The 24,787-nt window shown below is 33.0% G+C and overlaps 2 protein-coding genes across 2 annotated transcripts in view; both read left to right on the top strand.

Annotated features, from left to right (window-relative positions):
- Window positions 1-1,818: 1,818 nt before the first annotated feature.
- On the top strand, window positions 1,819-2,645 carry LOC126772526 (bursicon). Its single transcript, XM_050492924.1, has 4 exons — window positions 1,819-1,918; window positions 2,116-2,225; window positions 2,303-2,428; window positions 2,511-2,645. Exons 1-4 carry the CDS (start codon window positions 1,819-1,821, stop codon window positions 2,643-2,645), a joined length of 471 nt encoding a protein of 156 aa, XP_050348881.1.
- Window positions 2,646-3,790: 1,145 nt separating this feature from the next.
- The window catches only part of LOC126772486 (lysine-specific histone demethylase 1A), a 322,515-nt gene continuing 301,518 nt past the window's right edge, over window positions 3,791-24,787 (top strand). The window contains exons 1-10 of the mRNA XM_050492873.1: window positions 3,791-3,925; window positions 4,013-4,236; window positions 4,349-4,538; window positions 4,742-4,895; window positions 5,987-6,115; window positions 6,674-6,816; window positions 7,227-7,376; window positions 8,330-8,388; window positions 9,514-9,738; window positions 10,489-10,637. Coding sequence (XP_050348830.1) covers window positions 3,902-3,925; window positions 4,013-4,236; window positions 4,349-4,538; window positions 4,742-4,895; window positions 5,987-6,115; window positions 6,674-6,816; window positions 7,227-7,376; window positions 8,330-8,388; window positions 9,514-9,738; window positions 10,489-10,637 — 1,447 coding nt within the window. The 5' untranslated portion in view covers window positions 3,791-3,901. The remainder of the gene's footprint in view (window positions 3,926-4,012; window positions 4,237-4,348; window positions 4,539-4,741; window positions 4,896-5,986; window positions 6,116-6,673; window positions 6,817-7,226; window positions 7,377-8,329; window positions 8,389-9,513; window positions 9,739-10,488; window positions 10,638-24,787) is intronic.

Raw genomic sequence — 24,787 nt, 5'->3', positions numbered from 1 at the left:
TGTATTAAGTCAAGCTACATAATAAAGTTTAACAATATAGTATGTAGTATATATCAGCCTTTATTGTTACTACAACTATAGAACTATATTGCTATGTATTTTACATGGAAGTGTCCTTAAAAGGGGTTTTTAACATTGATATAGCACAATTTTGTTGGTGGCGCATTGGTTTGTTTAACCCATAATTTGCCGTCCAAAAACGTAGGTACGTTACAACCATAACACATTGCCACAATGTATGACACATTGGTATGCGGGGCCGCCCAGGAACGTCCCTGGCATGTCCGTTTTTTATTCTTATTTCCTTGCGTCTTTCGCTTTCTAATAAAACATCCACATTTTTCAATATTAAAAAAATGCTAACTACTGAGAGTCGTACGTGAGTCCCTGACTTCTTCGTTATTCTAAGAGCAAGAACGCCGTCTTCCTATAAAATACTTTCTATAGCTCTAGTTGACGATATAAGCAATCGTTTTGTTAATATTGATCTAGCCTGCTTTGTTTCGAACACAATACTAATACTTAAATATTACTTTCTTTATGAAATTATTTTATATCAACTATCATGTACTTGTTTGCTATATAAGTTGTTTAATTGCCCGGAATAAAAACATTCAGTTTAATTTAAATAATCTAAGCTTTGTATCAGTAACAGTAACAGCCTGTTTATGTCCCACTGCTGGGCTAAGGCCTCCTCTCCCTTTTGAGGAGAAGGTTTAGGAATACACATGTGGCATAATTTCAATGAAATTAGACACATGCAGGTTTCCTCACGATGTTTTCCTTCACCGTCAAGCACGAGATGAATTATAAACACCAATTAAGCACATGAAAATTCAGTGGTGCTTGCCCGGGTTTGAACCCACGATCATCGGTTAAGATTCACGCGTTCTAACCACTAGGCCATCTCGGCTTTGTATTCACTAATTGGTAAACGTGAAATCGTATTTATATAATCGGGATGTTATTATAGAATCAAAAACTCGAAACAGGCTCCACGAAAGATATTGACTTTGCGAAGTCGGAAGCTTGGTGTTACAAGTTTGTTTCTGTTTACTTTTCGTGTTTATAAAATTTGTAACTGTTTATATCAAGGTAATCGACTTTGTTGTTGTTGTTGTTGTTGTTACCGTAAGTATTCCTACGACGCAAAGAACATTCTACAAGGACCCTTTAGTTCGAAGATAAAAAAATTGCAGTAACGGCTCATTTTTTAAATTTTATTGTTCACCATAACATAAGAAATGATAATATTCATACAACTGTCCAATGATTATTCCAATTTAATATATTAATTCATTTGACTTTAATCAGCGATCCAAAAATTGAAGATTAGTGTTTTAAAGTTTAACATTTTAAATTTTAATACTAACCAGTACTATCTCGCAAATTAAGGACATAAAAACAATAAAATCCGAAATTAATAATGCTATGTAGAAGAGAATATATACAAAATAGTTTTTAGGTATTTTAAACTTATACATTTACGTATTTACGCAATAGTTTCTAGGTACTTTACAAAATCTTGAAATAAATAAAAAAATAAAATAAACGATTAAACTTTAATATTTTCTCGATTACTCGATGAAAAATCCATTAAGAAAGTCGTGTCCACACTGCTTGAAATCTGTGTATTTCTTCGGGAGGTATGTTTACTAAAATGATTTCAATGTATCACATATTAGACGCGCGTTCAATAACAAAATAAGGTCATTTAATTCCTTTATAAGCGAGCTTTTTCGTGAAACTAAACACATCAGTTGCATTCTCCGGTTAAGCAACACCACCTAGTAGAAAAAAAAATACTCTTAATTAAATATGTTGTCTCTCAATTCATTACGTTTTAGCTTGATTTTCCTTTCGATGTGTCACTTACAAAAAGAACAAGTTAGTGGACAAGAAGTCCAGCTACCTCCAGGTGAGTCGTTTCCTATATAGGTATTTAATGTTAATAAGCCAATCATTAATTGTAGAGACCTATTAGTAAATAAAATATTACAATAATTATAGAGATCCAAAAGTAAACAAAATACGAAAATCAATTCAAATGAAGGCATTTTTTCTGTATGAATTAATGTTTTGTGCTATATATTAAATATAAATGTTATATTGCAGGTCAAGAATGTCAGATGACTCCAGTTATTCACGTACTTCAACATCCAGGATGTGTACCCAAGCCTATTCCATCGTACGCTTGCATTGGTAAATGTACGAGTTATGTTCAGGTAATAAAACTTCGTAGTTAGTTGGTTTATTAGTAACAATGTGGTGCATAAGCTTGAAATTACGTCTCATTTTAAAGGTATCTGGTAGTAAGATTTGGCAGATGGAAAGATCTTGCAATTGTTGCCAAGAATCAGGAGAAAGGGAAGCCTCTGTTGTATTATTTTGTCCTAAAGCTAAAAATGAAGAAAAGCGGTTCCGAAAGGTAAAATTAGTTGTGTCTCTACAATGTTTCTAATAATATTTATGAAGTAATTTTATAAATTTTAATTTCATTCGTATTTCAGGTCTCTACGAAAGCTCCCTTAGAATGCATGTGTCGCCCATGTGGTGCTATTGAAGAAAGTTCAATTATTCCTCAAGAAATTGCGGGCTACGCTGATGAAGAACTTTTACAGAGTCATTTTAGGAAGAGTTTATAATTTAAAAAAAAGCATTAGTACAAGCGAATGACTCAAATAAATACTAATTATAAGATATGAAGAATAAAATTCCTTGACCAATTTGATATATTTTATTTTTTATTATCCTTTGAATACTATAATTGTTATAATAATCAATACCGTACCCTAGTCTACCATATAAATATGCAATTACACATTTAAAACTAATTGATTAAAAAGTTAAGCATATAATACCATAGTTTGCAATTAAATAAAAAAAGCATTTAAAACTATAAAATGAATATACATACTTTAATATAAGTAACTGATATTGATGTTGTACAATCAGATTATTTTGATTATTTTCATAGTATTATGCCTTATAAAGCAACAGTAGGCAAAATACATCCTTTGATTTAATTAATATACAAATTACATTTAAGCCATTTGATTGCAATAAATTGTCGTAAGTAGTCTACTCTAAGAACAACTTTAAGTTATACGCTCGAAAGTATTGTATTGCTTAAGTAAACTTGGAATGCGATAAAAATATTAGAGCTATACTTCATTGACAATTTTTTCTTTTTTTTTACCAAGTGTGTATTTTGTTACATTTGGTTTACAATATATAATAAATCTAATGAAAAATGCTCTGATCACGCTATAAATATTATAGTAGTGAATATTCTAAGCCCTAAAACGTGAAACTATAATAAATTAGTATACATATAATAAATAGCATATTTTGTCTTTAATTTACCGTAATATTTAATTAATTAATTTATTTTACTTTTAGTGTTTTTTTTGTATGTTTGTATTTATATGGATATTAAATTATCTGGAATAGAAATCAATATTATAGCTATTAATTTCTCCATAACAACATAAAACCTGATCAAAAATGGTCCCTAGATTAATTATATTTTACAAGTAATTTTTATTTATTAAACAATTTAATTTTTATCTAATAAGCAAATGTTAGCTTTAGATAATAACCATTAAAAAAACCTGTATGGTATTTATTGTGATAGGAGTATAAAACTTATACTGCACTTATTTGTTTTCTATAATATTTATATTTGACTTATAAAAGCAGCAATATAACGTAATGGTACTTTGTAGTTGCTGTCATGTGTCAGCATTCGTCTGTCACTGAAAACTGTCATTGTTCTTGTAAATTGATCGTTCAAAGTCAAACTTTGTTTTGATAATATTCTTACATTTGAAATTTATAATATAAAAATCTTTAACCTTCTATTCATTTTTACTTTCCTATTTATTATAATTAAGTAAAAATGAGTCGTCGTAAACGTACTAAGGTATATTTTTAAATTGTCAAATATTCGAACTGTTTTGTTTTTTTTTTCAATTTGTTTTGATACTAAGGTTATGTTTATTGCTCTTAGGTTGAAAACCGCGAATTAGATGAAAAGTTGAAGCAAGATGATTCTGAATCTGATCAATCTGAAAAGAGTAAGATTACGTCTTCGAGTCCCAAACCAGTTGTTGGGCGCCGAGAATCGTCTTCCAGTCGCACAACTGATTCCAAAAAAGACGATAAACCTATAATAATCGAGGAAACTAAAAGTGAAGACATTGAAGAAATAAACTATAAAGAGATGCTAAACAGGTAATGTGTACTAAAGAGTTATTCTTAACATTATTTTAAATTGTGGTATTGATGTAATTCATAAAATCAATTAGTAATAAGTAATTGCTTATATATTCTCTAATTCGTATAGCTTGGAAGGAGCTGCGTTTCAATCTAGACTCCCATTTGACAAAATGTCGTCCCTGGAAGCCGAGTGTTTCTCTGATTTACATGGGCCTTCCAGTCATACATTTGTACAAATCAGAAATCGTGTGCTAAAACTTTGGTTTGAGGATCCCAAGAAACAACTTACTCTGGAACAAGCGGTGCAAAAAATGGAAGTAAGTATTTGTTCATCTTAAACATAAATAAGTATAATTGTTTTATAATATTAAATCTTTAATAATGTACAAAATGAAGTATAAAGGTTTAGTTTGTTTTATATTTGCTCTCTCATTTATTGTATTATCATTTAAAATAGTTACAAATTAGTAGTACATATGCCTAAAACTTATAAGAATATATTTTTTTGTATCTTTTTCAGCCACCTTACAATGGCGATCCAGCTTTGGTTATAAGATGTCATGCATTTTTAGAAAGACACGGCTTTATAAACTATGGCATTTACGAAAGAGTAACTCCAATTCCTACTCCGCCTAAAGGAAAACATAGGCCAAAAGTTATCATTATTGGTGCAGGTATATATTTGACCTTCTATACCTATTTTAATCACAAACTGTATTACTTTAAATAAATGTATCCCATCAAAGACATAAATGTGAAATGAGAGCCAAGTTCAATATGATGATCAATGATATATGCCTTATTTGTTGACTTCAACGACAAAAGAAGTTAGATCTAAATGGGTATCAAGTTCAATGGTCAGTCCTGAAATTTATTTGTAACAACATAAAATATTTTATAACAACTTAAAATATGATTTCTTTTTATAACTTATATATTGACGCCTAAGGTCTGACTTGGCTAGTTCTCATATACGAATTATTATTAAGTACCGACTAAAACAGTGATGGAAGAGCCCTATGTTCGATGGCTAGTTTCTACCTGCAAACCAAATTTTCGGAAGAATAACATAATAACTTAAAGCTTTCGAGAAGGCTATAATATAATTATCCATCTGGATGCCAAATTTGAACTTTCTAGGTCATCTGGAACTGGGTTAGAGTTTTGATCTATAGGTCAGTCAGTGATAAATTTTTGGATGTTAATATCTAAATAATCGTTTTAGGTGTGCTTATGAAATTTAAAGCACATATTTATCTTGCAAGTCTCAATATGTGCCCCAAATTTGACATGTTTATGTGAAATAGTTTTTGAGCTATGAGCATGTCAAACTTGGCTCCAAACGGTTCGTGTAATATTACACACGTTTCCCTCGCCAGTTCTGTTAACTTGAACTTGGTTTGACACGCTACTGCGTCTCTAGATCTGCATCATCACTGATCATATATGACTAAATAAGTGTATCTGAATTCCAAGTAAAGGTTTCCTCTCCAATAAAGGGGAATGTTGAAAGCTTGGTCTACGAGTTCACATTATATCGCTTTTACTAAATTCAATTCAAAAAAATATCTGAAGTATATTTTGGATATTTTAATTTAGTTTTCGTATTATTAATTTAATGGAAACTTAATTCGTGTTTATTTTAGTAATTTATGCCTAGGTGTAATTATAATTTTTACTGTTTGCCTTAATAAAAAAAATAAAACATGAAGATAAAATGAGTTATTTATAATAACTTGTAATAATATTCGCTATGATATTACAGGTGTGTCGGGGCTAGCAGCTGCTCGTCAACTTCAGTCCTTTGGTTGTGACGTTGTAATTTTGGAAGGCAGGGATAGAGTTGGTGGTAGAGTTGTGACTTATAGAAAAGGCCCTTATGTCGCTGATTTAGGTATGTAACAATATATCCAAATATATATATATTATTTTATAATATATATATTTTCATTGCAATTGCATTTATGTTGATGTATGTGTGTTTTACCTACCTGCCCTTTGTGTGTGGTTTAATAAAAAAATTGCCTACAATAGGGAATAATATTCTAATTAATTATTTACATTTGTATTTTACCAGTATTTTGTTAAATCACAAACAGACTTCAATTTTATTTCATTGTTTCGTAACAGCCTGTGAATGTTTCACTGCTGGTCTAAGGTACTTCTCCCTTTTTGAGGAGAAGGTTTGGAGCTTATTCCACCATGGTGCTCCAATGCGGAGCAGAAAACACGTGTGGCAGAATTTCGGTGAAATTAGACACATACAGGTTTCCTCACGATGTTTTCCTTCACCGTAAGGCACGAGATGAATTATAATCACAAATCACAAATTAAGCACATGAAAATTCAGTGGTGCTTGCCCGGGTTTGAACCCACGATCATCGGTTAAAATCCTCTTCTAGAAATCTTTTATTCTCTTTGTTTAGATATATAATATTATCTGTGGTTTCAGGTGCTATGGTAGTAACAGGCTTGGGAGGCAATCCTGTTACCACTTTGTCTGTCCAGATGAATATGGAATTGCATAAGATTAAACAAAAGTGTCCTTTGTATGAAGCAACTGGAAATCAAGTGCCTAAACATAAAGATGAAATGGTAAGACCTATTATGAACATACTTAAAATTTAAATTTCGAATATCATAAAAAAAGCTGTCATTGTTATAATATTTAATATAAAAAAAAAAATTGTGATCAATGAAATGTGATGCTAATGACATATTTGTGTCTGTGAATATTTTGCAGTTTCACGTTTATGAATATTCTAAATGTGATTTTAGCAAAAAATTAGTTTTATTAACTTAAAAATTTTGTGTTTCGGTTTTGAAAAGTGATTGCTAGTTGCAGGACAATGGACAATCTCTGATTCCATGATTTGCCAATTTATTTTTTCCAGGTCTTGAATTGTCTTGTAATTGTATTATAATAGGTTGTACAATTTGTCCATCAGCCTCTATATAATAAATTTAAAAAATATGTTTTATTCTTATATTTATTTGTTTTCTAGGTGGAACGTGAATTTAACCGTTTGTTGGATGCCACGTCCTACTTGTCCCATCAAGTCGACTTCAACTATTACAATGACACACCAGTCTCTCTCGGTCAAGCTCTTGAATGGGTTATAAAACTACAACAAAAAAACGTTAAACATAAGCAGGTAGATATGTCAATGTAATCATATTATTTTTCATAGGTCGTAAGGCTTTGTGTAAACCCATCTGGGTAGGTACCACCCTCCCATCAGAATATTGTACCGCTAAACAGCAGCACTATTATTGTTGTATTTCGTTTTGAAAGTTGAGTGAACCAATGTAAATTCAAGCACAAGAGATCGCATTGGCTAAGAAATGGTTAATATTTCTTACATCCATCCACCACCACCATCTTACCATCCACTTATAATCAGGTGGCCCATTTGCGCGACCGCTTACCTTTAGTAGTTAGTTAGTAACAGCCTGTTAATGTCCCACTGCTGGGCTAAGGCCTCCTCTCCCTTTTGAGGAGAAGGTTTGAAGCTTACTCTACCACGCTGCTCCAATGCGAGTTGGTAGAATACACATGTGGCATAATTTCAATGAAATTAGACACATGCAGATTTCCTCACGATGTTTTCCTTCACCGTCAAGCACGCGATGAATTATAATCACAAATTAAGCACATGATAATTCAGTGGTGCTTGCCCGGGTTTGAACCCACGATCATCGGTTAAGATGCACGCGTTCTAACCACTAGGCCATCTCTACTTACCATTACATTAAATAAAAAAAAATAAAAAAATTTAAGCAAATATTTTGTGCTCTATTTAACAAAATTGAACGAAAATAATAAGTTTTTACGGCCATACTTATAAACAGCGGCTGCTTAGTTACACAAATTCCGTTCCTTCTCTCATTATCGAATTTACATTCGAAAGAAGACACAGCATTGTTTAACTAAACACACGATAAACATTTTTTATTGTAAGGCCGTTAGTTGTTAAACGAACAAAACTTTTTCATTCAAACTAAGCCAAAAAGTTATAATATCTTATGTACAATTATTAAAAAGTTAATTTTGAATTGATTAAATTAAAAGAATATGTTCTATAATTTAAATTATTTTTTTCAACAGATTCAACAATTAAAAGCAGTGATAACTTTACAAGAGAAAATGAAAAATAATATAAATAAGTAAGTACATAAATATATTTTATTATTACTATAATAAGAAATAGCAACGGAGTATATATAATATCTTTCCACAGTCGTGGACGGGGGGGGGGGGGGGGGGAGAGTACTCCAAAGAGAGTGTCAATATACATATAAGAACCAATTGACTGCTTCGTTGGTCTAGTGGCTAGGTAGAAAATAGCCGTAGAGAGTCCCGAGGTCCTGGGTTCAAACTCTGGGTTGGGCCATTAAAAAGTTATTGGGTTTTTTTGTCAAAGATTGTCAGTAGCAGCTCGGTAGTTGGATGTGTGTACACTCCGGTGCAACGGAAATGACGTAACACGTTGGTCCTGCGCCTGAACTTTTATCATCATCATCAAGAGTCTATAGAAGTTTCACATCAAAAAGTTATTGGGGTGTTGTCTCCAACATTGTTTATTCGAAGTCAAATTTGATTCATGTTCTCAAACTTATTTTTCTATTCGTAAAAGGTGGAAAAGAGTTGCGTATAGTGTGTAATGGACGAAAACAAATGCCATTTTTATATTTTTTATTGCGATCCATTCTTTATTGCCAGTGGTTATTTTCGTCCGTCTACATATCAAAATGTTGCCATAGTTCTGTATTTTCATTTGATAAAAATATACTTATTGACGGGCCCGTTGACGTGGTTGGTAGATACTTGCCTTTCACGCCGAAGGGTTGAGGGTTCGATTCCCAGCCAGGACAGACATTTGTGTGCATGAACATGTCTGTTTTTCCTGAGTCTGGGTCTAATTATCTATATAAGTATGTATTTACTAAAGAAAATTAGTATAATATATAGAATATCAGTTGTTTGGTTTCCATAGAACAAGCTCTGCTTAGTTTGGGATCACATGGCCGTGTGTGAATGATGTCCTAGTATATTATTATTATTATTTAATATATTTTATCGATAAATTGAATTTAATTGTTTAAATACATCTTAAATAATATTACAAATGCGAAAATGAGTTTGTTTATTTGTGTGTTTGTTACGATTTCAAGTCTAATTACTCAACCGACTATCATGATATTATATATACACGTTATCATACACACAAGGTACCTCAAGTGGCAACTAGTTCGTTAATAATATTACTAATATATTGTGTTTTTTTGTAGAATGTCCGATGCGAAAGAATTATTAAGGTCAATGAAAGTAGAGAAGGACGCATTACTCGCTGAGAAAGAAAAGGGTGCGACAGGAGACGCTAGTATCTTGCAAGAGTTTAATTTACGTCGACTTAACAGGGAAATGACTCAACTGTGCAACGAATACGAAGCTATGGCAACACAGAACGCAACCATTGAGGATAAATTAACACAGCTCGAAGCAAATCCACCTAGGTAAGATTTATTCGTTTTTTTTTTTTATTATTGGGAAGTAGAGATGTGTGAAGTTAGTGATAAAGGTTTTAAATATAGAATAAAATTAGAAATAAATGTTTTGTCTACGAGTCTGTCCGATGTATGTCTGACTCAGTCTGTCTATCAATCTATCTATCTTTTGATATTTTTATTTTTTTTATTTTATAGAATAGGAAGCCGGACGAGCATATGGGCCATCTGTTGGTAAGAGGTCAGCAACGCCCATAGACATTGGCATTGTAAGAAATGTTCGCTTACATCACCAATGCGCCACCAACCTTGGGAACTAAGATGTTATGTCCCTTGTGCCTGTAATTACACTGGCTCACTCACCCTTCAAACCGGAATACAACAATATCGAATACTGCTGTTTTGCGGTAGAATATCTGATGAGTGGGTGGTACCTACCCAGACGAGCTTGCACAAAGCTCTACCACCAGTATATGAAGCGAGCCATTATTTTTAAAGTACTAAACGGGTGTTGTTTCGAAATCTGCGAGAGGTACCGTTAGCATAACCTTCATTATTATATTTTGTGACAGTTTTTTTGCACGAATTAAATGATAATTTTTTATTTTACAATACTGTTGGCAGAATAAGCTCCAAATCTTCTCCTCAAAAAAAGGAGAGGAGGCCTTTAGCCCTGCAGTGGGACATTCACAGGCTGTTACGGGTTACGATTTGACATATTATAAAAAATAAAATACAATTACGTAATATTTTCCCCAGTTCCGTTTACCTGTCGGTGCGTGACAGGCAGATACTGGACTGGCATTTCGCTAATTTGGAGTTCGCGAACGCAACACCACTAGGAAACCTCTCTCTCAAGCACTGGGACCAAGACGACGACTTCGAGTTCACTGGGAACCACTTGACAGGTATTTTAGAAATTATTTTTTTATTATAATGTTTTATCTATATATGTGAGAGAACGGGAGACTAAATAAATAGAAAAAACAATTTATAAGAAAACAAAGTATATTTAACACAATAGCAAGTAATTATACATATTTCTAAGCACTGATTATAATGAATTCGATACATACAATAATTAAGTTAAATTATATAATTCAATCAATCAATCAATCAATCAATCAACAGCCTTTCGTAAAACAGTGCTGGACATAGGTCTCTCCCAAGGTGCGCCAAAGCTCCCGATCCTCCGCCTTCCGCATCCAGTCGGTCCCCGCCACCTTCTTAAGGTCATTTTCTGTTAATTCTGTTAATTATATAATTAACAGAATAAATACAAAAATACGCTCACCTGGTTAATTACCAAATAAATAGTTCAGAGCACCGATAGTGCCGTGTTCAACACTGAACCACTTCTGATCTGATGATATCTGTCGAGCCTTGTATGAAGACTTGTCATTTGAACAACCGTGTTATAAGACCGGAACTTGATTAAAAATATGATCTCCCACATATATATAAAAGAATAACTGATTAAAATATTAACGCACAGCCCAAACTGCTGGGGCTAGTACCATGACAATTTGCATACGGATTCCTTTAACACAATAGGCTAGCACTAAGGAAAGATTTGTGTTTATAATTCATCTCGTGCTTGACGGTGAAGGAAAACATCGTGAGGAAACCTGCATATGTCTAATTTCATTGAAATTCTGCCACATATTTCTTCTACCAACCCGCATTGGAGCAGCGTGGTGGAATAAGCTCCAAACCTTCTCCTCAAAATGGAGAGAAGGCCTTAGCCCAGCAGTGGGACATTAACAGGCTGTTACGGTTACTATTTAGAACGGCAAATAGGAACATTAGTAAAGAATTAAACAGGGTTTATATTCTTTCATTAAAAAAACCCGCTTTGGAGTACTTATGCAAGTAGGCTGGTCTCCTGACACCATAAGGATTGTCGAGGAATACTTCTGATGACATTGACGGATGAGCATAACAAGAAAAATTCTCTAACTCCGCTTTAACGATATTCACATACTGTAAGGAAAGATTTGAATTTTTTCGCAAAATACCAAAAAATATTATCCACCGACCGGGGTTGGACTTAAAACGTGAGGATGGCAATGGATTTTAGTTATTTGTAAAAAGAGAGAGGACTAACTCTGTGATGCCTATTTCAAATCAAGGATTTTGCTGACATAAGAAGTAATTTTGTCATAATTCTTTCTATGAAGATTTATGTAATTGGAGATTTTGTTCGGTTTAATCTATATACGGAATTTTCTTATTAGGTTGTAATGGCTTGTAATCTTATATTTGATTAAAATGATTTAAGTTTAAGTTTAAAGAGTGCTCGTTTTTGGTTTTCTGGTTTAGATTTTTTTTATAGAATAGGAAGGTGGACGAGCATATGGGCCACCTGATGGTAAGTGGTCACTAAACGCCCTTAGACATTGGCATTGTAAGAAATGTCAACTTTCGCTTATAGCCAATGCGCCACCAACCTTGGGAACTAAGATTTTATGTCCCTTGTGCCTGTAATTACACTGGCTCACTCAACCTTCTAACCGGAACACAACAATACTAATTATCTGATCTTTCCTCTTACTATATTTCGGTGCGATAAGTAAATATGAACTTATAGAAATTGATTTATAGTTTAAGCTTTAGATTAAGGGTAGATATTTTTATGATATAATTTCTGAGTTGAGTAAAAAGTCCTTCGCGCAATGGTTAACGGGCCGTCTAGCGTTGTAAAAGTCGCAGGTTCGAACCTGTTCTCTTGTGCTATTGTCGTCCACACCGCTATCACTTTACATATATCTATACGCTTAATTGAAGGGGTAAATAGGAAATTTAGTAATTCTTTAAAAAGCAGGCATTGCTATTATTCTTAAAAAAAAAAAAACAAAATAATTAAAATAAATCGTTTAACAATCAAAGGTCTAATTGAGGGAGAAATATGCCAAAATAATGCAACATATAAATATTCTCGTTATCAAAACATACAACTTATCACAATGTGAAAGTTCCATATAAATCAGATAAGTAATTCTCTAGTGATTCAAACAAACCAAATATTATAAAGATGTATATATTAGTTTTATACATAACAATAAATGTGAACATATATTTTATTTATGAAAACAAGAAAAAAACAATGTTATTAAATATTAAACACGATTTGTATGGCGTTTCCGTGTAAAAATCTTTAAGTGGGTTAAAGGTTAGTACATTAAGTTCATAAATCATGAACCAATCAGTGTCGACATCGCTTGATCGATCGTATGTCAAAACAAACGAGTCATCGTTTTAATACAAATCACATTCGTTCGCAACACAACAGCGAACGGCAATAATTTCAATTAACAACAAACACTCGTTAGAATATCGCGAACAATTTCTATCAGCAATGGATGCGCCATTGTGCCACATACAAAAGTTGCTTCCGAATAGAAATGACTTTCCTTAAAAGGTTGTCCCGCATCTATTCCATTTGTTACCACGTGAGCCTTTCCCCGCCTTATACGTAAGCGCTCCCGATGTACATTTAGTTAGAATTTGGATTTATCATGACTCTAAAACAATATTTGCTTGTGGCGGTTACTGAGGAATTTCAATGGGTGTTCGTTGTTTGTTAGACTTTATTATGGGATATATGAACAAATGATTTGTAATCTGTGTATGTTGTTCCATGATAATTTTTTTTAAATAATAAACAAGTAATGATTTATTTTAAGTACTGAAACAATTATATTGTTCGTTTATATATTTAAAAGCTATATGTCTAGATGACCCAATAGATAAGCACTAAGAGAATTTAAGGTCTCGGGTTCAAATTCAAGTGAGCTTTGTGGTTATCCAATGTTAATTTTCGTTTCCAATACTACGGTGACTGTGATACTTCGATATAAATCATTTTTGATATTTGATCTTGAGCCAACTTTTGTGATGACGAAAACGAAATGACTCGGAAAATTATTTGTACTGCTAATGTTATAAAGTGATCTTTGACATTTGTTGGTAGAGCTTTTTGCAAACCCGTCTAGGTAAGTACAACCCGCTCATCAAATATTCTACCGCTACACAGAAATACTTATTTTGTGTTCCGGTTTGAAGGTTGAATGAGCCAGTGCAACTATAGACACAAGGGAAGGTCAAAGACTAGAAGGGAACATCTTAGTTCCCAAGGTTGGTGGCGCATTGGCGATTTATGGATTGGTTTATATTTCTTACAGTGCCATTGTTTATGGTAGTTACCACTTATCATCAGGTGGCTCATTTTTCTATCCGCCTACCTATTAAAGTCGAGATGGCCTAGTGGTAAGAATGCGTGAATCTTAATCGATGAACGTGGGTTCAAACCCGGGCAAGCACCTCTGAATTTTCATGTGCTTAATTTCTGTTTATTCTCGTGTTTTTCGGTGAAGGAAAACATCATGAGGAAACCTGCAAGTGTCTAATTTCATCGAAATTCTGCCACATGTGTATTCCACCAACTCGCATTTGAGCAGCGTGGTGGAATAAGTTCCAAACCTTCTCCTCAAAAAGGAGAGGAGGTCTTAGCCCAGCAGTAGGATATTTACAGGCTGTTGCTTACTTATCTATTAAAAAAAAGATCATGTTTGTTTGACCATGTTTTCGATGTAAACAAAAATTACTAATCTATTTGAACATGTTTACTTAAAGGGTCAGGACAGTATGATTGATTGTATGTTGCATATTTTTAAGATAGTCGAAAAAAATACGTTAATTTTATCTCAAGACGGGACGGGTATCTTGCATTACATAACAGGGTAATAGTATGCGTTAACATAATAAATAGGTACGAATATTTTCGCTTATAATTTAGCTAGCACCATAAAATCACCGTTATAGCATTTAAAGTTATCTGGCACATTATCCATATATAATTTAGCAATGAATAGCTATTTCGATTCTCAAACGAGTTTGGAGGCTGCCGTCCCGCCCCAAGGGCTTACTCCGTTATGAGTGTGGAATTTTCGAGTTAGTGCTCGCTTGTGGTCCTTTACAACGTATGGCCGATTTTTGCTCGAAGCGGTTGTTCGTGTCAATAATTATTATTATCCCGTTTCCCGATTCCATCTACTGTCGATAAATTACTTACCGACTTCTTTGAATTGTCATTATGACCGGTGGAGGGAACTTCAACCGTGGTCTTAGCTACTTAACTTTACACGTGTACTTAAATTTGAGGACTCGTTTGCCGCGTTATTTCAATTACATATGTTAATATTGTATTAGGGCTAGACTAACCAGTTTTCTAGTATTCTGGTCGCCTTTCACTACATTAATACAATTATTAGGATTGGTATTGTTTTAATTAAAGTACTTTTGTGTTGAGTCCGTTGCCAGTATTCAAGCTCGTGATATGTATCGCGACATTCACGGGACGTCTCTTTTGTGGGACGGTGCGTGCGTTGTCGACCATATTTCTCACCGGTCGCTTGCTCCAGTGTCCGCGGCGTGGGTAGTTGAAAAATGACATCTTGATTGTTGCGCGTTATTCTACGTATGAGAATGTCGTCTCGGGCAGTAAGTCGCGTGCAGGCCCATTGTCGAGTTACATTGCCACGGGCTCTACAAATTGAACGATTGTTAACCGTTCCATGAAACCAGCTATCGTGACTCGCGGTAGAATTATTATATTTACCGGGATATCGTATTTTGTTAGCTCAGTAGTTTATGTTTAGCTTATTTGGTTGCAAGATCGTGTCCGCACATTATGTCGGGAACAGGATTAACTTTACGATTGAATTCAGATTAGTTGAGATTTATAAATACGGTAGTTCGTAATATAGTTAATAACGTTGTTCTGGTTCAAATTATTAATAATATAATAAAACTCTATGAATAGAATTCAAATAGTTTCATTAATTTCTTCAATTGTGTTTTGAAATGATAAAACAATACCAAATTACTAATGGTACCTACGATTATCTAATTTAGGTAGCTACGTATAACAAATTGTGATTTATGATGTTACCATTTATTTTGTGATTGAATTTATATTTTCGATCTTTATAAATTATTTGATTAAAGTAATCATAATGACGTTATCTTCGATAAATATCAATCATCAATCTGAAGACTGATGCTTATCAACTCTTTAGACTTACTAAGAATACATATAATTATCTTGTTAAATTAAAAACATAAGTATCAAATTACTCCAGTAACGTAAATAAATCGACAATAATTATGTTCATCTTAACATGGAAAAGATAAAATTGCATAAAATAAAATAAATGTTTTATTACTATTTACCAATGAGAAATTACACCTAAGCAAGTCCTCGTGGTGGCCGGTACATCGAAATGATGGTTTTATAGGCAGGCTCGCAGCGGCAACAAGTTTTTGATAAGACCTCGCGTGAGGCAATAATGTATGAGATACGGCTAAGTCGTAGCTCATTTATCACGTGTTCTATGAATAAAATATCCGGACGCGTTGCCTTTAGAACCGTTACAAGTAATAAGTTCGAAAGGCATACTCCTCGGATTGACGACAATCGTATGATGTTTAATAACAAAGGAATGTAGGAAGGTTTCATTTCGTGATGTACTATAATAAAGTTGGGTTTTAGTTATGAAATATTTTTCTGTTATGTAAGTGATGTTCGAACTTTAATGTAGATATATAAATGGGTTGAATTAAAATTGTTGGGATTTTGTTAGGTACTAAGAGTAAAAAACAACAACAAATAGTATTTTATATTTATTGGCGCAAATTGTTCACACTAAATTGCCTTTTTTTAAAAAATAAATAAACACGCACTATTTTTTTTTTGTATATTATGTGTGCGCCTGTTAAATGTCAGTATTTTTGCTATAAACAAGTTGGTAACCTATTTAAAAATATTTTTTGAGGTAATTAAATATTATTTAGCGCAATTTTTAAACTTATTTGCATTTTTTCAAATTTACCTATTATTGTTTGATCGTTAGTTGAATGGGACGGTTGGTTTCATTTCTAGTGGCTTGGTTACGGGTTGGTTGGAACATGGGAACAAGAACCGCGACGGTTGCATGCGAAGGCGTCGGGGGCGTGGATGAATAGCGATGAGACGACGAATGGCTCTATTAATACTCCATTGTTCACTGTGATCGTTAAGTTTCGCAAGCAGCACGTATTGTTCGTCTCGTGGCTTTCACGAGTTTTGCTATAGTTCACTGACGTCATCGTACGACCTAAATGTTCATCGTGTTAGATGTAATTTAAATTTGCCCAAAGCTGATGATGAAACTAACTACAGTGTCAGATGCGATTTCGTTTTCTATATTAAAAAGTTTGACCAGCGCAAAATTAAATCGGTTATTCTTGTGATGTAAATACGCATTGGTGATATAAGTTAATGTAATGTAGTGAGAATGAATTATAATAATATACGTATAAAGGACTAAATGAGTCCATTACGAACAGTGTCATATTTTTTATTTATGTATACATATATTTAATTGATGACATACTTGAATTCTAAGATAAAATTAAGTGAATGAATAAAACAACAAACTGCATAATGTTTTACATAAAATCGAATAATTTTTTAGTGTTTTTATAAATCCTTAATCCGTTGACCTGATTTGCAATGAGACCGACAAATCATCAGGATTTCTCACAATGTACGCAATAACAGTCGTTAGTGAAGGGAAAGAGGCTTAAAAGTAACTGGCACATCGCGATAAATCCGGTGCGCTGTTTGTGGTAAAGACAAATATGTTGTGCAAGTCTCTCATTGGTGAGCTTCGTGGTCCTAATTGACAGGCGTTCTAAGATATCGTATCACGCCTTGTTAACCACTATAAAATATAATCAGGATCTAGGCATCTGTGAAATGATAAAATGGGATTGTCGCTTACCGTTAGAGTGCTAAGTCATAGTTCAGTAGTACATATGTATACATGTATTATTCTTTGTTATTATTTTATATTACGTAGGCAGTTCAGATGGCTCAGTGGTAAGAACGCGTGAATTTGAACCGATAAACGTGGGTTCAAATCCGGCAAGCACTACTGAATTTTCGTGTGCCTAATTTGTGATTATAATTCATCTCGGGCTTTATGGTGAAGAAAATCATCGTGAGGAAACCTGCATGTATCTAATTTTACTGAAATTCTGCCACTTGTGTAGTCCACCAACCTGCACTGGAGCAGCGTGGTGGAATAAGCTCCAAACCTTCTCCTCTAGGGAGAGGAGGCCTTCAGCCTAGCAGTGGTAAATACACAGGCTGTTACGGAGGCAGTTCAGTAGATAGTAATGGCTCAATATTACCTATAGACATTATTTCTGTTATTATATCAGCCACGTGTCCAAGCGATATATAACATAACATATTACCTCCAATTGGAAGTAATATGTTATGTCCCTTGTACCTGCAATAATACTGGTTCACTCACCCTTCAAATCGAAACAGCAATACAAAGTATTATATAATAACCATTCATAAAATCCCTAAGACCAGCGTTTTGAATGTTAGTGTGTGATATCAACATTTAACAAGTATTTTCTATAAACAAACTAAAAGGACACTGCTAAGTTGAATTGAAATTTTATGGTACACATGAACTGAATACGAATTTAATTTCAACTTAATAATCGCACTCGTTCAAATTTTGATTATTCAACGTTAGTTTGTTGGGCCTCCGCTTTAACTTTCAGTTCATTGTTAAAGTTGTAATCCTCTTTGTGAACCCTAATTGAATTCGCTGTTATGCTAATACTCTCGATTTCCCATCTTATTTCGTTAATAGAGGTCTGTGGTAAACCAATTAAAGGGAGCGTTTCTGGATTACGCAACTTTCTGTATACGGATAGTTCGTGGGTACGCTATGCCTATACGGCCAATTAAACGGTACAGCGAATTCAAATAATTTACGGTCATCTGTACTAGTATGTGTTTAAACCAATTAATGATGTCGACAATATTAGACAATGCTAATTTGCAAATCCTCTTAATGATTCATATAAATCAATCAGTAAAACCTATGCTCATGGTCTTGTGACTCGTTTGTAACGCAGCAGATTCTGACGCGCTGGCTTAAAGTAATGGTTCAGCAAATAAAAAGTTTAAAAAAAAAGTTCTGTCATGAATATCTCAGTACCGGCTCGGAGTTTGGAGGTTTATAGTGCGTACATTTCTAAGCCTAACACATAAAGCGGAATTCTTTCCGGTTGTGTGGATGATTGTTTTATTTAATAAGGATTAAATTGAGAAGTTTTAATTCAAGAAGGCTTTTAACATTTAATAATTGTATTGTATGAGCATAGAAAATATAATCATATTATTTCGTTTATTAACAATGTTAATGTTTACTTAAAAATATTTAAAACCGTATATTAATTGACCAAAATGCATTTCCTTGCATATAAAAAAAAAGTTAGAAGTGCACCGGATGAAATTAAAATTCGAAATGGGATCAGAAAAAGTAACATCGATATCTGCTTTTAATGTCAACTCAGTATAATAAAATGGCTTTTATAATTGAATAATAATGAATATTTAGGCTTTTCGGTACAAAAAACGAGGAGTGATATCAAGGTTTCTTGGAATCAGGTCCCGAAAATTAAATCTCGCAATGATACTCAGTAAATAATTGTAATTTCTAAAAATACTTTTATGTAAATTTGTTTATTTGGTAAAATTCTAAGTAAAACTTGAGATTGTAAGGTTTCTTACTTTAATAAACATTAAAATAGAGGATTTAAGTCATTATTAGGTTTCCTTTTGTTTTAAAAAACATATATATATGTATTTGATATAAGGACATAAATTCTTTAATATAACAAATTATATCTATATAAAGAAAAACTTTATTTCAGTGGAACAATAATAACTTCATAATAATAACACTCTTTTTATCCTTCATATTGTATGAGCACACGGGAGACGGTCTATCTGCAATAGTAATTTATATAAAAATCATTATATTCTTATCGATTACAACTTTTGACAGTGACGATATACGCAAGGCTGGCAGCGGATGGAGATTGAGAGCTGAAGAGAGCTCAGTGGCGTACCATTGGAGAGGCCTATGTCCAGCAGTGGACTACAAAAGGATGATGATGATAATTACAACTTTTATATAAACATTCTAGGCGAGCGCGAATTCGCGCATATACAATAAAGTAATTTCTCTGCCTGTACACAAAAAAGTTTAATCAAATAATAAAAGTTTATAAAAAAGTTGTTATAAATTATAGTATAGTGATTTTTATATAATATACAATTGCATAATAGGTAAAAATGATCAGTAATCAATTGATGATGAATTTTAAATTATATTCTATAGAATATTTCAATTCAACTACTAATGTTAAACCTAAAGCTGCTCTCGTAATTTTGCTCTAGTGAGATTTGAAGTATTAATGTGCCCGACCAATTTTAATTCAAAGAGGGAAAAAATAAAGGTTATCAGAAAATGTGCTTAAGTTTAAAAAAAAACGCCTTTGTCATTTGGTCAAGTTATAGACTTGCGGTTCATTATTTAGCATAAATTTAACTTTTTGCTTATCACACACTAGCCATTTGCTGGGGCCGTCCTTTGAACTGTAAGTTTCAAGTAGTTCCAAATGTAAGTAATTGTAACACGTATTATTTAAAATAATTCGCTGATTTGAACTCTTTTAAGTTCTGTACTATTTTAATCATTTGTATATTATGAATTATAATTTGAAAACAAAATGATAAAACGATATTCCTCAAATCAAGTCGATAGCTTCACAATTTGCTCATGCCGAAAGCGCCAGATGTTGCCTACAGTGCAAAATGAAACACGTTAGCGCTTCGCTTGACGTTAGTTCCCTTTTTTGTCATGCCGTCCGTGGACGGCCATTTATCAACTTTTTACAGAAACACTTGTTTTAATTTATGCTTACTAACTTCCGAGCGCTATCTCCGACCTCATTTGCAGGCCTAGCTTCGTCCGTTGTTTATGTGCATAAGTTCTTGCCAGTGCTTATGTGTTAACGTGAAAAATGTATGCATGTTAGATTTTTGAACGAATTCACCAGTAATATAAGATTACTCTCCAAACCTTTTCCTCAAAAGGGAGAGGAGGCCTTAGCTTAGCTAGGAGGCTTTAGCCTTAGCAGTGGGACATTAACAGGCTGTTACTGTACTGTATATAAAATTACTTAGTATTTATAATAGGGGTGATTCAATATTTTGTATTCATAAACATTAACTGCCTCGTTCGTCTCGTAGCTAAAATTTAATTGATTACGGTTATTACATGTACCTATATAATTGATGAAAAAGAGTTTACTTGGTAGTAGGGCTTTGTGCAAGCCCGTCTGGGTCGATAACATCCATTATGCTACCGCCAAACAGCACAATACTCAGGAAAGAAAAGTTAATAACTTCAATCGAGGTCAAAGTCTATGAGTGGTAGTTACCGCTTACCAACAGGTAATCTGCCCACCCATCCATAATATAAAAAAGTAACTAAATTTCTTGCAGTTTCTTGCAGTTCTTCTCGGTAGAATATACGTACCGTTAGTAAGTTTACATTTAATTTATCTTCCAAAATTTTTCACAGCGTGTACATGGAAATTTTATTCTTTTAGTTTCTGTTGCTCTTTATTCGTCGGAAAATAATAGAGAATATAAGAAAATCGCTAATTCTTATAATTAATTGTGTATCTCTCAGAACTAATGAGTTCCCCAGGAAATTATTGATTACTAATGGGTGTCGCTTACAGTTAATTATAGTTAATATGTCAACGAGGATTCGATGGCTTATTGTTACAACGCAATCGATTTGGTAACATTAATTATTGTTGCTTTACCTCGTATAGTTGGACTCTGTAAAGGGTTTATATTAATTCAATACATACAATACATACATACAGATAATATACTGTTTGTATAAATAACCAATCATCATCCGCTTGCCATTGCCATTTATTTGTCGTCGACGGTTCGGTGTGTAAATTTTATGGAATAGATTTGGTAGACTTGTATTACTGACCGCTTGCTTAACGCTAATATTTTTGTTGCGAATGATTTTGTTTGTGAGCCGATTTCCAATCCCACCTTACGAGTGGTTTAGGCATTTACTTTCTTTGATCTTGGTCACGTCTATCGGGTTTCGAGGAAGACTTCATTCTTCATACAATTTTCCGCAAAATATGTATAAATACGTTTTTTTGTGACGTGAAATGATTCATATTGAAATTATTTTGCACGATTTTAAATACAAGCAGCTAATGAGTGCTGGCAAAGCTAAATTAATTTTAAAAGTTATATAATAAATCCAATACGCATTTAGTCGGTTGACAGATGAAATATGCGTTTATTTGGCGGCTCGCTTTAAAACACGGGCAATGCAATTACATCTGATGCTTCCCTGTACGCGTATCTGATAAGAAAATTAAAAAACAGCTCGCAATGGAACTTTAATTAAATTCAGAATTTTTAGGTTCACACCAAATTTTTTTAATTGCCGCCGACGATGAGGTTAACGATTCTTTCGGAGCAACTATCTCAGATTATATTAAAAATTATGTATCAGTGTGAAGTGTGGAATGAAACTGTAGCCCAATACCCTGTAAGAGCAACATTTTCAAGGCTGAATTCGAGAGCAAAGTTTTATATGTTAACTTATAGCGTCATGACCATTTCACACTCTTGATGGAAAAAGTAGTTTTACTTTGTCACGACTGTTAAGCGCGCCTTTGGTTTTTTTTTATGTCGCTTAATATATTCTTAATAAATTGTATAGAAACGAAAAATAAAACAGGTAGGTGGGCCTGGGATGCACTTGTATCCGATAGTTCGCTGCGAAGTTGGAACTTGGACCAACCCGCAGACCGCTTTCCAAAGGACAAATTTCGCTTATATTAACTTTTGTTCAGAGTAAATTTCACTTCAGCCATGCGGCCACTGCACTTTCAAGTGGCAAAGTTTTAATCTCGTTCACTATTCTAAACTTTCTATGTGGCTTCGTATTCACTACAGACATAGTTTTCTTTAATGAAGATATGAAAGTTTGCGAACTTTGTTATAACGTCTTCGCTTAATATAAACCTTTACGTATTTTCGATACTTCAAGTGTTTGTTAGTTCTTCATCCTTCTAGCCTTGTTTGAATAGTTATAACAATAAGTTTTTACTTGTGGTCGAGATTTGTGTATTGTTTTGAACGTTTAGAACTTACTCATTAATCTATGGTATCTATGGTACCTTTCGAATTATATAATTGTTATTTTCTTCCATTGCTAATAAATAATAAAATATATAAATAAATTTTTGTTATAAATAGATATAAAACAATTATGTTGATTGTATTATTTTTATTTCTTTTCAATTTCAAACTCATTATATATCTTGGAAGAGAAATCTTTTCAAACGATAATCATGCTACGTTCTAGAAACACTCCTTATTTTATTTAAATTAATTAGCATTAATAATCCAGGACTGGATTTATACTAGAAAACTGTCTTCCTTTTCGGTTATATTATATATTTCAATGAAATGAAATAACATTTATTACTCTCAACAAAAAGGAAAATGTTAATTAATCAATAATATAAAACCGTTTAACAAAGTACACATTCCTTTGTGAGAGACTGGTATCCATACAAGTTTAACTGTTTTACAGAATTGTATTCCTCCTAGATCTATTCAAGACTTTTAAGTAGTATATTAATAACATTGTAAGGGAATCATTTTCTGAAACTTATTAAGTATTTATATTATATATTCTATACTTTTAAAAGGAGTCTAATATCGACACAATTGTGTAAATGCAGAGTCATCCACCGTATCCTACTAAAAGGGAGTACTTAGCCACAATGTAATTCCGTTAAAATGTTCGTCGTTTACGCTATATATTCTCTTAATGTTTATTTGAGCGAAAAACTTCCAAGATCATTAACTCGATTGGCGGTTAATGAAATGCGCTCGATTTAGAATATAATCTGCCGGGTTGCGGTTACGAGATAAAATCGCACATATCTTGATGAGGTGTTTTTTATTATTCGGCATTTCGAAACGAGGTGCTATGGAAAGATGTTAAAACTGATATCCTCCTTGGCTTTAATAGTGTCCTTCGAACATGCATTTTGAACGACATAACCAACTCCTTTTGATGTCATTGGACTAATTAACTGGAACAAATACTCTTATTGCGTTTAATGTAATTTGCTTGCAAAGTTGGGTACTTTTATATTGGATACGATTAACGTGTTTAATTTTGTTTCCTTTAATTTTGGTCGTTATCGTTTATCGTAAAAGTAATCGCTAAGTATCATTTTATACTTTAGAATTAACTGTTTGGTATAATAAATTCGAAATTAATAAATAATATCGGTTTTTAAAGGCGTTACGTAATTAGATATATATTTAAAGTCATATCGTGGTTGAAGTAAAATATGTGACTTCTTGGAATTTAAAAATCTTTTAACAGCGAATAATTGAAATGAATAATTTGACCGAAGTAGCTCAGTGGATATAATATTATAGCCTTTATTTCTGGTTGCAGTTGAATAAACAGTTGCTCGGTCTATATTTTACATAATGTCTATAAACTGTACCTGGAGGCAAGACCTGCTCTAACACTCCATTGAAATATATCGACGCAACTCTTCTCCAGTTGGATCCAGCTATCAATTATACTGCATGATTTCATCTTGTACTAGTCTTCTCCTTTTTCGTTTACCGTTTCTTGGGTACCGTTTGGTCATTATTTAATTTTCAGGTCACTTCTGCAGGTCTATTATCGAATTCTGTAGTCGTTTATTTCATTTTTTTTTCTGATTAATAGTAGGTATATTTCTATGGTTCTTTAGAAGTGTTACCGAGTGATCACGTTAAAGCCAAAATCATACTCTTTATTCAATAAATAAGCGTTACAGTTGCATGTTGATTTAAAAAAATATACAATCGATTCGGAAATAAACACTTCAGACCTGAAAAAACTGATTTTTAATAAAATGTATATAATATCAATTATATGTTTCAAAACAATCGTCACTAAAAAGGCGATCATTTCATTCTTCAAGTTGTGTAACCTTAATAATTTCTTTCTATTAGTAGAATTCATATCTAAAAAGAATTTTCATAAGTAAAACTAACTAATTTTAGATAGTA

Source organism: Nymphalis io, chromosome 12 (genome assembly GCF_905147045.1).
Source record: "Nymphalis io chromosome 12, ilAglIoxx1.1, whole genome shotgun sequence".
NCBI classification, from domain to species: domain Eukaryota; kingdom Metazoa; phylum Arthropoda; class Insecta; order Lepidoptera; family Nymphalidae; genus Nymphalis; species Nymphalis io.
This window is presented reverse-complemented; position numbering and strand designations above follow the sequence as displayed.